At 33.0% G+C, this 15,848-nt stretch overlaps 1 protein-coding gene across 1 annotated transcript; it reads right to left on the reverse strand.

Annotated features, from left to right (window-relative positions):
- Positions 1–10,129: 10,129 nt before the first annotated feature.
- Positions 10,130–10,660, reverse strand: LOC131040689 (mannose-specific lectin-like). Its single transcript, XM_057973643.2, has one exon. It carries the CDS (start codon positions 10,640–10,642, stop codon positions 10,193–10,195), a length of 450 nt encoding a protein of 149 aa, XP_057829626.2. The 5' UTR covers positions 10,643–10,660; the 3' UTR covers positions 10,130–10,192.
- Positions 10,661–15,848: the final 5,188 nt, after the last annotated feature.

Raw genomic sequence — 15,848 nt, forward strand, 5'->3', positions numbered from 1 at the left:
CAAAATATGTAATCAGGGTTTAAAAACCCGATTTCACATGCAAATGACACACATGTAAATCGGGTCTCAAGTCAGAATTACATGTGTAATTTGGGTCTTGAGGCATGAATTGCATGTAAAGGGGGGAAACACTTGTAATGTCGAGTATTGGACTCAAATTTACACACAAAGGAAAAACTTAAACAATAAGACATAAAAACTTATAAAAAGACAATCTAGGACTTAGACCTTTGATCAAAAACAACCTGGAGATGAACCATACTCGAGATTACATGACTTGTACCTTGATAAGTGTTCCTTAGACCTTTAAATGACAAAATGATGTAGGGTTGTCCACAATTTTTACCAAGCTCAAATTGGAGATAACATAGTTTACCTAATTTGAATGTCAAATCTCTAATTTATTAGGCTCAATTAATATGCATATGCATACTATTCATTGTCTTACATTCCAGCCCACTTTAGTTATATCCTTACACATGCACTTAAAGTAACATCTCTGGTTGATTTGATAATTGATTATTAAGAAAAAACACTTTAGAAATTAGTGTGACATTATTACAAACGTTACAAAATACACATTCTAATTGTAGATTTTAGTTTTGAGAACATCGTGATCATTCAAACTATAAAAATTAGATGGCACTATATAAACTAGAATCTAATAAAAAATTTACCTTAGCCTACCAACTACATGATTAAACCCCATTACATCTAAATTTAATTCAATTGAAACATTAAATTTTTCACTTCAATTTACATTTATTTCCTTAATATAACCCCTCTAAAATAACTTTAAACATATTTGACAATTATATAAGCTATAACTACTTAAAAACATAGCTTATAAAAATCACTCAGAAACTATAAATAAATTTACTTGACTCAAAGAATTAACGACTCTGATTTCATATCTCCTTATTCTAAAATCAAAACTGAGAAAAGATCATAAATAAGCACTGGTTTCAGAGGCACAACAAGCAATGCTAAAATCTGTAGCAAATGTAAAACAAGCTAACCAAAATGCTTAAACTGTGAGAGTAGCAAAATGGATATATTAGCAAAATATTTCTATATATTCCTAGTCAAATAACAACTGTTATCTGTTAGATCTGAGTAACACTATGTTGGAAGTGGAAACACTCTGAGAGGGGGGGGTGAATCAGAGTGTTACAAATTTTAACAAGATATACTTTTATGAACTTGGCAATTTTAACTCACAATATGCACAGACGATTGAGACTTAACAACTTGATGAAATACATTAATGAAGCATGGAATATACAATAGAACCAACTGAAACACTTGATTCAGACTTTTCAAACATAAGAATGGTATTGAATCTTTTACACAAACATGAAACATCTAAATGAGTACATCAAATATTGCATTACATAAACTCAACAAATCAGAGAATGAACTAAAGATATGACGTATCAGAGCATGAACTAGTAAAACAAAATGAAACAAGACAATGCACATAACACCATTGTTTTCATGAGTGGAAAACCCTCCTGGGGTAGAAAAACCACTCGGTAAGATCCCTTATATTAATTCAAAGAGCACCAACTCAGTTCACAAGTTTTAGAAACCACAAGGCCTCAAGGAGCACCAACCCCTCTTCTTATCCAATAGATATCTCAACTCGAGCTATAGCCACTGGTGATTTTATGCATGCAACTAAATCTTGCAGTCACAAAACCATCAGTGATTGGAGCGAGAATATTTTACCAGACTGTACAGATGATACTTTCTAAAAATTTGCAACAATATTCTTCAATGATGAAATCAACACTATCAGAGAGAAAAAATTCAATCTCTGAACAAAATCGTTTCAAACAATAAAGCCTTATGTACTCTGCAACAAAAACAGAGTATTGATTCTCAAAACCCTCAACTATCTCTGGTAAACTACAACACTTCTTTTCTTTTTAACAAATGCAGTGTCTTTCACTTTATTCACACTCCTTTCTCTGTTTTTCCTCGCCTCAACTATTCTGAAAACAAACTGTTTTATACCCAGACAAAACACCACATGTTCTTCCAGAATAACCCTCGTATAGGGTTACCAATAACTTACAGGATTTGCAAACTGAAAATCAAATAACTGTTTTTAACTGTGCAACGGAAAGGGAAGAAACTGAAGATGCTTGATTTCCCAGTCATGAAAAACAAAAATAAAGCATAAACATTTTCCTTATTTTCATTTTGCATAACTGAAAAAAAAAAACTTGATTCGAAACAAAAAATCTGAATCTTTTTAATCATGTGATCAAGAAAAATACCTGTTAAATGCAAATTAACCAAACAAACTAACCAGCTGACCATTAAGCTCCTGGTTAAGACCATTTTTGCTTCACTCTTTTTAACTGAACAAACTGATTCGAGCTCTTTAGCTACAGCGGCGACTCTCATGGCATTAGGGTTTGACGGACTCCAAACAAGTTCAAAAACCAAATGAAACACAAAACATCTTCCAAAAAACTTTTAACTTGTCCGACACAAGGAGTATCCTGAGGAATATGCCCTTTAAAAGATGTCATTAAATTAATGCAAAATCAGAGCTATTCACTTATCCGTGTCACCAGCATGGCTCGAGAGTAAGATGCTTTAAGCATATAACACGTCAGCAAAAACAATGTGTCCGTGTCACTAGACTAGCCCATGAGAAAGACATTTTAAAATAAATAACCACATGCTTATTAAAAACACAGCTTCCCTTTTTTTACTTTCTTGTCATCGAGGACAAAAGTACCAAAGAGCAACAAACTCCCCCTTTGTCCTTGATGGCAAAAAAGAAAAAAAACTTAAACCATTATTGCCATGAAATATGTCATCAACTGAAAGGACCAAACTCAATGTAAGGAATTCCACTGTCAACAAATGCAATATATATAATCAACACTGAACCTTGTCATATGCAAACCTATAAAGAAAAGCAACATCCTCTGAACCTGTAATATGCAAGTCTGTAAAAAATAAATACTGTCAGAATAATGAACTCCCAATCTGATCTGTATCAAACAAGAATACCAATACCCAAATAAAAATGTCTATGCCACTGTAATGAAATACCAATGCCTGAAAAACCAATTGTCACTGTAATATCACTGTAATATCAAAAATGCCAATGTTAATGAAATGCCAATGCCAAGTTTGTAATGCCAATGCCAATGCCAATGAAATGCCAAGTCTGTAAAGTCTGTAATGCCAATCAAAAATGAATACCAATATGTGAAATGCCAATATCCAATGTTGAATACCAATATGAAACTGAATACCATACCAATATGAAACTGAATACCAATATGAAACTGAATACCAATGTTGCACTGAATACCAATACCATACCAATATGAAACTGAATACCAATATGAAACTGAATACCAATGTTGCACTGAATACCAATATGAAACCAATGTCACTCACTGTTGCACTGAATACCACTGTTGCTATGAATACCAATGTCACTCACTGTTGCACTGAATACCACAATGTTGCACTGAACTGAATACCAATTTCTCCCCCTTTTTTTTAACTTTTTTAAAACACAAGGACAAGAGGAAAGAAAAAATCAACAGAGCAACACTCCCCCTCAAAGTATGCTTTAGGTGAAGACAAGAGCAGATTGAGAAAACACTCCCAATCTATCCCTTAACCATTCAAAGACTTCTTTAGACAAGGCTTTTGTAAAAATATCAGCAACTTGGGCTTGTGAAGGAACAAACACTAATTGAAACTCATTAGCCAACACCTGATCTCGTAGAAAATGGAGTTTAATGGCAACATGTTTAGTGCGAGAGTGCATAATAGGATTTTTTGAAAGATTAATTGCACTAGTATTGTCACAATAGATTGAAATGGGCTTAATAGTAGAAATGCCCATATCAGTAATTTGATGAGACATCCATATTAGTTGTGTGCAACATGTAGTGGCTGCTATATATTCTGACTCTGCGGTGGACAGAGTGACACAATCTTTCTTTTTACTGTGCCAAGCAACAAGACAATCACCAAGAAAGAAGGCAGCTCCACTAGTGCTTTTACGATCATCTAGACAACCGGCCCAATCAGAATCAGTGAAGCCAACAAGAGTGAAGTCATTATTACGGGGATACCAAAGACCATAATCTAGTGTGCCTTGAACATATCTAAAGATTCGTTTTACAGCATTCAAATGAGATTGTTTAGGTGCAGATTGAAAGCGAGAGACTAGACATACTGCAAACATTAAATCTGGTCGAGATGCAGTTAAATATAATAGACTTCCTATCATTGACCTGTACTCAGATTGATTTACTGCAGGTGAGTCATCAGATTTGGTCAATTTACAACCTATTTCCATTGGAGTGCTGACTAGTTTACAATCTGCCATATTAAATTTTCTAATCATCTCGTTGGCATATTTGGTTTGTGACAAGAAGATACCTTGCTAAAGTTGTAACACTTGAAGACCAAGAAAGAAATTCAGTTCCCCAAACATAGACATTTCAAACTCAGATTCCATGATTTTAGAGAACTTTTTGGATAAAGAGTCATTATTACAGCCAAAAATGATATCATCTACATATATCACAACCACTAGGATATCATTACCTTCGATTTTAACATATAAGTTGCTATCTACAGCACCTCTAGTGAATCCATTTTCTCTAAGATGATTATCCAGTCTAGAGTACCAAGCTCTTGGAGCTTGTTTAAGGCCATAGAGTGCTTTCTTTAATCTGTATACACAATCAGATTTGCCTGCAACTTCAAAACCTTCCGGCTGTTCCATATAAACTTCTTCATCAAGATAACCATTCAGAAAGGCAGTTTTGACATCCATCTGGTAAACTTTAAACTTTTTATAGCAAGAGTATGCAAGAAAACTTATGATTGATTCTAATCTAGCTACTGGTGCGAATGTTTCTCCAAAATCTATTCCTTCTTGCTGAGCATAACCTTTACAAACAAAATGAGCTTTATTTCTAACAACCTTCCCAGATTCATCAAGCTTATTTCTAAAGATCCATTTGCCTCCTATCACATTCTTATCATCTGGCCTAGGTACTAACTCCCAAGTTTGATTTTTCTCTATTTGACTAATTTCATCTTTCATTGCATTTAACCAACATTCATTAGATAAAGCATCAGAAACATTTTTGGGTTCAAAATCAGTTACCAAACAAAAATGTTCAGCCAGTTGAGCTTGTTCAATTGTTTTTGCCCTTCTTCTAGTCAAAATACCTGCATCTATATTGCCAATAACTTGACTTTGAGGATGTCTCTTTGTTATAATTTTTGAGGGTGTATAATGGAGAATACCCGTCTCTGCATTTGAATTCTCTGTATTTTCTTCATCAGAACTTGATGAACATATTTCATTTTTCTTTTCTGTTTCTGTAGGTTTAGGAACTTGATCAACCTTTGTTAAAGTAGTTTCCTCTTCCTCAATATCCTGTAAACCATTACTTAACAAAAATTGTTCATCAAACCTTACATTTATTGTTTCAACAATTTTATTCAGTCTATTATTGAAACATCTATAGGCTTTGCTATGAGTAGAGTATCCAAGAAAGATACCCTCATCAGTTTTAGCCTCAAAATTTCCTAGATTTTCTTCATCTCTTTTTAAATAACATTTGGCACCAAAAATTTTGAAATATTTGATAGAAGCAGCTTTTCCATACGAAAGTTCATAAGGAGTAAAGGTAGATTTTACCCTGATTTGTACACGATTCAAAATGTAAACCGCTGTGTGTACAGCTTCTTTCCAATACCTGTCTGGTAGATTTGCCTCATTAAGCATTGTGCGAGCCATTTCTTTGACTGTTCTATTTTTTCTCTCAACTACTCCATTTTGTTGAGGTGTACGTGTAGCAGCATATTGTCTCTTAATACCATGTCTTTCATAGTAATCAATGAATTCTTGTGAAGTGAATTCACCACCCTTGTCTGATCTTAAGCATTTCAATTTTAGATCAGATTCTCGTTCAACCATTTTTCTGAAAATCTTAAATCTATCAAATGCTTCAGATTTGTGTTTGAGGAAAGTGACCCATACCATTCTGGTATAGTCATCAACAAAAAGCATAAAATATTTTTCACCATTTATTGACTGTGTCCTTGTAGGACCACATAAGTCTATGTGTACAAGCTGTAAAGGTCTAGTAGAAGAATGTTCTTTAGATTTGAAAGACACTTTTGTTTTCTTTCCTTTCAAACACTCTTTACAAACTGAATTGAATGGTTTACTCAAAATAGGCAAACCTCTAACATTCTAATTTTTACTGATTCTAACCAGATTGTCAAAATTTATATGTCCTAGGCGTTTATGCCATAACCAATTTTCTTCTATTTGACCCATAAGACAAATGCCTTCATTATTCTCATAATCAGTGGAATCAAGCAAACTGTAGACATTGCCAATTGTTCTCAAACCAGCAGCAACAGTTTTACCAGATTTATTTTTGATAGTACAATCTTGAGAGCTAAAAGATACACTATAACCACTATCACAAATTTGAGTGACACTCAATAAATTGTGCTTTAACCCTTCAACAAAGTACACATCATGAATAGGAGTATCATCATTTAGCAGTAATATACCTTTACCTCGTACATAAGCTCCTGAATTATCCCCAAAGCGTACAAAGCCACCATTAAAGTCTTCAAGATGCAAAAATTTATTTCTATCTCCTGTCATATGGTGTGAACAGCCACTGTCCAACACCCATAAAGATTTCTTATTTGAGAGAAGTGCAGTTTGCACTATCATTGATTGCTCAATACCAGATACAAACTTAGGTTTCCATATTTTATTAGGGCTTGCTTTTGTTTTGCACTGTATAGTAGTATGCCCAAAAGTGTTACACTTATTACACTTTACTGTGTTTGGAAAGTCATATCCTTGATTGTAACCAAACATAGGAGATCTTTGTTGCAGAAATCTGCAAGTATTAACCTTATGACCAAACCTATTGCAATAGAAATAGTATCCATGAAAAAAACCAAATCTAAAAAGTTTTGTTCTGTTATAAGTCTGAAATGATTTTCTAGTTGCAGCCTTAGTGGTCTGTCTTGATGACTCAGCTTTATCAAAGCCTAAACCAGCCAAATCTTTATGCAACTTTTGCTTGCTCAAGATATCATTTAGATGCATTGTACTTTCATACTGTTCAATTTGTTTTTGAAGTTTTGTGGACTGTTGTTCTAATGTTTCAATTTTCTTTTCTCTTTCTTCAAGAAGGGACTTCAAGTTTGAAGTCACTAAATTTGCATCATTCAACTCGACTTGTAAAATCTGATTTGAATTTTCACGTGAAGCTACAAGTTTCTTTAACCTCTTTATTTCTTTTAAAGCACAAAGCAATTCTCCTTCAAGATCAATTTCTCCTTGATCTAAATCTTCAAATTCATTTTTTTTGCTAGTTACATCTTCTAATTCTGCCATAAATAGAGTTTCATCACCTTCACAAGGTGAATCATCTGATTCATTTCCAGAGTCTTCTTTAGTAAAAAGACTCTTCTTTTTCTTGAAGGTATTAAATCTCCTTTTAGGATTCCACATTTTCTTTTTATAGAATTTTTCTAGTTTTTCCTCTTCACTGTTTTGATCACTTAGAGGACATTGAGCAGCAAAGTGTCCGGCTTTGCCACAATTAAAGCACTTAAAAGGTAATTTGCCCTTATATTTTTTTTTTTTAGTTTTCTAACAAAAAGGGCTTCTATAGCATCTGAAAGTTCAGATTCACTATTAAGTTCTTCTTTCTTTTCTACTTTAAAAGCTGTTTCTTTTGAAGAAGAAGGATTATTACCTATCCTCATCTCATAGGCAGTAAGAATGCTTTGAAGGTTATCAAGTGTCATGGTAGAAAAACTTTTCTTTTCTTCTAAGGTTGAAACCTTAGTTTCAAACTTGGGTAACAAGGTTCTAATTACTTTATTGACAACTTCCTTTTCTTCAACCTCTTCACCAAGACCCTTTCTCGAATTTACTATTTCATCAACTCTAAGAAAATAGCTTGCTACTGTTTCATCTTCTTTCATTCTTAAAGATTCAAACTGATTTTTGAGTGTAAGAATTTTAGACTCCTTAACCTTAGCATCCCCTTGATAAATGGTTTCAATTTTTTTCCAAATATCATAAGCAGAAGAACAATGCATGACTTTAACAAAAACATCTTTAGTGAGACCACATAAGAGAGCATGCTTAGCTCTGGCATTTAACTCATACTTGGTTTTATCATCAGGATCAGTAGGAATAATGGAAGGAACTGTATATTTTGTGGTCACAATATTCCACACATTAAGATCAACTGAAATGAGATAAGTTTCCATCCTAATCTTCCAGAACACATAATCAGTTCCATCAAAAAGAGGAGCTCTTGAAAGTGAAGCACCTTCCTGAGTTTGAGCCATAAAAAAAACTTCCAAGTGACTAGGAACAATCCCTAGGACAAACCTATATGAGGGAACCTGGCTCTGATACCACTTGTTGGAAGTGGAAACACTCTGAGAGGGGGGGGGTGAATCAGAGTGTTACAAATTTTAACAAGATATACTTTTATGAACTTGGCAATTTTAACTCACAATATGCACAAACGACTGAGACTTAACACCTTGATGAAATACATTAATGAAGCATGGAATATACAATAGAACCAACTGAAACACTTGATTCAGACTTTTCAAACATAAGAATGGTATTGAATCTTTTACACAAACATGAAACATCTAAATGAGTACATCAAATATTGCATTACATAAACTCAACAAATCAGAGAATGAACTAAAGATATGACGTATCAGAGCATGAACTAGTAAAACAAAATGAAACAAGACAATGCACATAACACCATTGTTTTCATGAGTGGAAAACCCTCCTGGGGTAGAAAAACCACTCGGTAAGATCCCTTATATTAATTCAAAGAGCACCAACTCAGTTCACAAGTTTTAGAAACCACAAGGCCTCAAGGAGCACCAACCCCTCTTCTTATCCAATAGATATCTCAACTCGAGCTACAACCACTGGTGATTTTATGCATGCAACTAAATCTTGCAGTCACAAAACCATCAGTGATTGGAGCAAGAATATTTTACCAGACTGTACAGATGATACTTTCTAAAAATTTGCAACAATATTCTTCAATGATGAAATCAACACTATCAGAGAGAAAAAATTCAATCTCTGAACAAAATCGTTTCAAACAATAAAGCCTTATGTACTCTGCAACAAAAATAGAGTATTGATTCTCAAAACCCTCAACTATCTCTGGTAAACTACAACACTTCTTTTCTTTTTAACAAATGCAGTGTCTTTCACTTTATTCACACTCCTTTCTCTGTTTTTCCTCGCCTCAACTGTTCTGAAAACAAACTATTTTATACCCAGACAAAACACCACATGTTCTTCCAGAATAACCCTCGTATAGGGTTACCAATAACTTACAGGATTTGCAAACTGAAAATCAAATAACTGTTTTTAACTGTGCAATGGAAAGGGAAGAAACTGAAGATGCTTGATTTCCCAGTCATGAAAAACAAAAATAAAGCATAAACATTTTCCTTATTTTCATTTTGCATAACTGAAAAAAAAAAACTTGATTCGAAACAAAAAATCTGAATCTTTTTAATCATGTGACCAAGAAAAATACCTGTTAAACGCAAATTAACCAAACAAACTAACCAGCCGACCATTAAGCTCCTGGTTAAGACCATTTTTGCTTCACTCTTTTTAACTGAACAAACTGATTCGAGCTCTTTAGCTACAGCGGCGACTCTCATGGCATTAGGGTTTGACGGACTCCAAACAAGTTCAAAAACCAAATGAAACACAAAACATCTTCCAAAAAACTTTTAACTTGTCCGACACAAGGAGTATCCTGAGGAATATGCCCTTTAAAAGATGTCATTAAATTAATGCAAAATCAGAGCTATTCACTTATCCGTGTCACCAGCATGGCTCGAGAGTAAGATGCTTTAAGCATATAACACGTCAGCAAAAACAATGTGTCCGTGTCACTAGACTAGCCCATGAGAAAGACATTTTAAAATAAATAACCACATGCTTATTAAAAACACAGCTTCCCTTTTTTTACTTTCTTGTCATCGAGGACAAAAGTACCAAAGAGCAACACACTAGACATCTCGAACAGTGGCATATTATTATTATTATTCTTATAGAAATAAAAATAGCACAGAAGAAAGGTTAAAGCAGTTTTTTCTTGTTCTGAGCAGTATCAGTTGCCCAAATGGCTCCAGACGGCCCATAAATAACAACATTACCATCGCCCTGAAGCTGCAAAAAGTAGGAAGCAAATCCTCTGGAGGTTTGACTAGACCACACAGGAGTTGTTGCCGCATATATCACCAAATTCCCATCTCTCTGCATTCTTAACGCGCACGTAACGGCGCCTCCTCTTCCACTTGTTCTCGATTCCCACAACTCTTTAACATCGTTTTCATACAAAACCAGGTTGCAGTCTCTTTGCATTAGGAATATATATTGCGCGTACTTCAGAGACTTCCCAGGTGACAGTGATTGGCCGCTCCTTAAGATAGACTTACCTGAGCAAGGATTTACAAATGTAATCACTACTAGCAGTGACATCCACATAATAGCAGCTCTAGTAACAGAAATATTTCTCATTATATTCATCTTTGAGCAAGGCTATAATGTGAATTGGAAATTCTGTGGAGTTTAAAAGCAGAATTGTTTCTATTTATGGTCATGGTTATCATTCTGTGCGCCTGCTAAAGGATAAATAACTTGAGTGCCATATGAGCTGTCTTTCAATGTGGAGACCATCAAAACAAAGTTGAATAACGCATTCTATAATATATTTAAAATCAAAATATGGAGATCATCAAAATAAAGTTGAATAATACACTGCACGATGTATTTCAAATCATTATTTACTTAAAAATATTGAGATTATCGAAACAAAAGATGCTCCATATTGTATTTAAAATAATTTTCACTTTTAAAATATTAAAAACATGGAAACAAAATTTAAAAAAGTTGAAAAAGCATTCCATAATGTATTTCAGATCATCAAAATAAATTTGAATATTTCATTCCATTATGCATTTAGAATTAAACTAAAACTTATAAAGAGACTTCCACATGCTTTCAATTGTACCATTGTTTTGTCTTATTTATAAATATCTTTTCTTTTTTTTCCAAGAATTGAATTTTTTTAATATTTTATTTGTCTATGTAATTATGTCATCCATCATTAAAGTAAAGTAATTGTTAAATACATATATTTAAAATGTAAAATTTTATAGTTACACAATCATGACATCATATAAATCAATATAGATATATTTATTTTAAAAACAAAATGAATACCCTGATTACTTTTTCCACTATAAAAAAAACTACATTTGAAGAGAAGAACAAATATTAAGATAATTACACAATCAAACCAGCACCACAAAAAAACCATTTTCAGCTTATTTTCTTGAATATTGATTTGGTTTGTTTTAGTTTTTTTTTTTTCATTATTGGTACCTTCAAATTTTTAAAAATTGAAATGCCTATTATTTGCATTTCGATTGCAGCACGAAAAATACCATTGACAAATCTGCCTGAATGACCTACTTTGGAAGGTAATGCTCTATAACCTGTTGATTGTCATGTGAAATTGCTTGGTGTCATGCTCATGTGTCAAAAGTAAGCACAAGATCAGATCTGATATCATTTTAATGGAAGCCCACTTATCTTTGCAATGTCAGTTTTGTGATGATTCCAATGTTAGAAACAGGGAGCAGCAAAAGAGACAAACAGATTTATATTGCATTCAGACTTACATACAGACTTATATAAAACAGCATTACATTCAGACTTACATACAGACTTATATAAAACAGCATTACATTCAGACTTGCATAAAACAGCATTACATTCAGACTTACATACAGACTTATAACATTATCAAACACAACTTCCTACATTTAACAGATCTATGGAGCTGGAGTACTTGTCAAATTGCAAAGCCAACTGTCATGTGTAGTGAACAGGGAACAAGGATCCAAAATTGTATTTCAAATCACTAACAATCCGTGTCAAACCTGCTAATGGTACAACAGGTAAGTTGGAGGATTAAATGAAAATCTTTTCAAATCCAAGGAAAGTCTGCTTCTATCTCTGTCAAATCTGAAGATATGATGTGCATATGGAGGATATGACATGATAAGTTAGACAGTAGGTAGTTGGGATTATTTCCAAGATCCAAATTCCAATTGTTTGAAAATTAATTTTTGAGACAAAAGTATGCGACCGAACGAACCACGCACCATTTAACCCAAGCAGAATATCGATCAAATATTGTGATGAATCGATGGAATGATGTATTCTTTGTTAACTGCCTCCCTTTCATAGTATTCATGTTTGATTAGTTGTAGAATTGGAAAGGGCACAATATGAGATTGTGTCTGATTTTGGGCAGCGATGTATGGAGAAAAGGCCGCAGCTCTTAAGTGGTTTCATGTGCGGATCATGGCAGTCCGTAAGCTTTCATTTTCCGTTCGGTTTGTGGCTTGATTGGGTGAAACGTAGAAGATCTGCATTGATGGGATTTTGTGTTTTGATTTTTGTTTTAAATTCAAAAAAGTCAATAATATGAGTTTTATAACTCCGTTTTGGAGCCAGTTTAGTCATGTTCGATTTTGTGTGCGTCTATATCAAATTCAAATGTAACAGATGGTTTCTCCAACATGGCTTAAACAGCACACACTAAGCGTTGACTGCTTAGTGTGGCTGGTGTGGGGCCCATTGAATTCATTGCTTCACTGGCTGTTGTTTCCGTTTCCCCCAAATAGCCCTCTAAACTGTAACAGTTAACAGTCAATGTAAGGATTAGAATGAGCAGAGAAAATGATAACAGAAATAAAATAAAGCAATAACAAAGGACAACAAACAATTTATCGTGGTTTGGCAAATTTGCCTACATCCACACTCAAAGCAGGGAATCACTTTATTAATCAACTCTAACTCTATTTACATGGGCTGCACACAACTATTATATAATCATATTCAAATATGAAATGAAGAGTATGGGGAAGGTAGACAGTCATGTGACTATTGGGCTTCACATCCCAACAGTCAATCACCCAATTCCCACCCATAAGACAAATCAAACCAAATTCAAATGCAATTGCTGCCCTGCAGAAGTTAAATGAATTAAAAGAAATCAATAGCCATGCATTGTTGTGGTTCTTCATCAGGTCAGATGCAAGTTGTCAAGAAGCAATTCTCAACAATGAACGAAGGAGTCACAAATAGAGAGAGTTTTATATTAGAAATCCAAGCATTCGTGGGGATTAGACACTAGAAGATAGAACATAATGAAACTCCTTGGCTATTGCACACAACATCAATTAATGGAGACAGGCACGACAAATTAGGGTTTTGTTCAGTGAAGAGATGATGAATAATGGAGGAGATGATTTGTTTGTAAAGGATATGCTAGATGGGAGATGATTTGTTTGTTTGTGAGAGGGGGGTGTGAATCTTGCACCACAAAATTAACCCATGTATCAATGAATAGATGGCATCTTTGGTTTGTAACTCTTCCATAATGACACATATCTAAAGGTGGGAATCCAAAATCATCATCCAACTTATATGGGATCAAATAGCAATACCTAATGGTCCACTACTCAAGTCTTGTGGTCAAGTTGATATATTTTGTATATATAGGTTTGTAACTATTACCATCAACTCAACCTTATTAAAAAATGCAATAACAAATAGTACCAATATTCTTAAAGAATATAAATTACATTTTTTATTTCTAGTTAAACATAATGTTTCTAAGAATACTTTCCAAGAGGGTTAGAGAAATATGAATAATAGATAGGATTATAGGGCAAATGAAACCTTAATCCTAATAGATATGATGCACCAACATGAGGCTCCCTACACAAAATTCTCAAGCTTAATATAAACCACTTGTAGACTTCTAGACATGTGATTTGTAAAGACAAAACTAAAAAATAATTCATATAGTTCATAAAACGCAAATTTGATAAATGTTAACTGAAATCCCCATGTTTGTTGATGACCTAAATGATAGTACTTAATTACTCTTATATACTAGCATCAATTATCCTTATGTACTAGCATATTAGTCATAAGAGAAAGTCTAAGCCTTGAGAAGCTCCTAGTATTTTCAAATTAATTTGAGTAATATTAATCAGATCCTAAGAGAACATACATGATCACATGTTTGGTAAAGATAATTAGGAAAAACTCGAGACTTATGAAAAGCTAGCAAAACTCAACTATTTATTCATTATATTAGCATAGTACATAAGATTTAATATATATTTTCTTCTTTGCATAAACTCAATTGTAATTGGATTGCTTTCAATTAATTCTAGTTAAATCATCTACCCTTAAAATTCATGCATGATATTGCAAACACACATTTCCATTGTTTCATCTCTAATTTAGCTACAAACCAATCCTAGATAATCTAACTTTCACACATCTATAAAAAAATTAACCTTTTTCAAAAATTATATCATAAGCTGTGTATTATAATGTATTTTAATTAAATATAAGTACAGATAAGTTACACTTGGTTTAAGATACAAATATATATGAAAATGTCAGTGGAGTAGAGTAAGACTAGTGTATAGTCATAGGGCTCTACTCCATAGATTAGCTCCTACTCTCATTGTAGTTTACCTAGTTTGAATTCATAGTGTTCTAGTCACTAGACTAGCTCTCACTCTCACTATCTAATTTGTTGGTTGAAAATTTTGTAAACTTGTGAGGTTTACAAAATGGTGGTTTTAGCCATAGTATGTGAGACTAAATCTCTCTTATTTATAAGGGAAGGCTCCCCCTACTTATTGCTCTAAATAGTGTATAAATAAACTATAATTATTTATCCTAATCTAATCTTAGGTGTTACACCATCTTATTCTCCTTTTTTTTAGAATAGATTTGTATCCTTTTCTCTTACTTTAGAAAGGATATTCAACTAAGAGTAATAATAATCGACTATGTTATTTAAAAATAACTTAGAAGTGTACCAATGAACTTTTAATAACAAAGAAGCAAAGTTTTTGTAAAAGTACAAAGTCTTCCATTGCTTCCTAAGATGAGAGAATAGTACAATGAAAGCCCAAAGTCTTTAACACGCTATAATCCTATCAACCTTTTATGAATAAATTTTGCAACCCAGTATGGATTTTCTCCAAGCTAACAAGATACAACTCAAAGTCTTCATATTGTTAAATCCACACACAATTTCTAATTCTCAAATTTATAAAAGTAACACAAAGTTTACAAAACGGATTTTGATTTATTCTATAAAGAATAATTCCCCACAAAACTGATTTTGATTAATACATTTTTTATTATAATATTAGAAAAAGTATTTAGCATCCCTCTAAAATAAGTAACTTTAATCATATTTGACAATTATATAAGCTACAACTACTTAAAAACGTAGATTATAAAAATCGCTCAAAAATATATATATAAATTTAACAACTCTGATTTCAAATATCCTATTAAGACAAAGCACTTCAGAAATCACTATGACATTATTACAAACATTACAAAATTCACTTTCTAATAATAGATTGTAGTTTTGAGAATATCTTAATCATTTAAACTATAAAAATTAGATAGCACTATATACACTGGAATCCAATAGAGAATCTACCTCGGCCTAATAACTACATGATTAATCCCCATTAGATCAAAATTGAATTCCATTAAAACATTAAATCTTTCACCTTAAATTACATTTATTTCCTTAATATAACTCATCCTACACTATGACTTATTGAATACATTATTATTTATTTATTTAAGTGGGTAAACCACTTAATTATATTAA

This window comes from Cryptomeria japonica, chromosome 3 (assembly GCF_030272615.1).
Source record: "Cryptomeria japonica chromosome 3, Sugi_1.0, whole genome shotgun sequence".
Taxonomy (NCBI): Eukaryota; Viridiplantae; Streptophyta; class Pinopsida; order Cupressales; family Cupressaceae; genus Cryptomeria; species Cryptomeria japonica.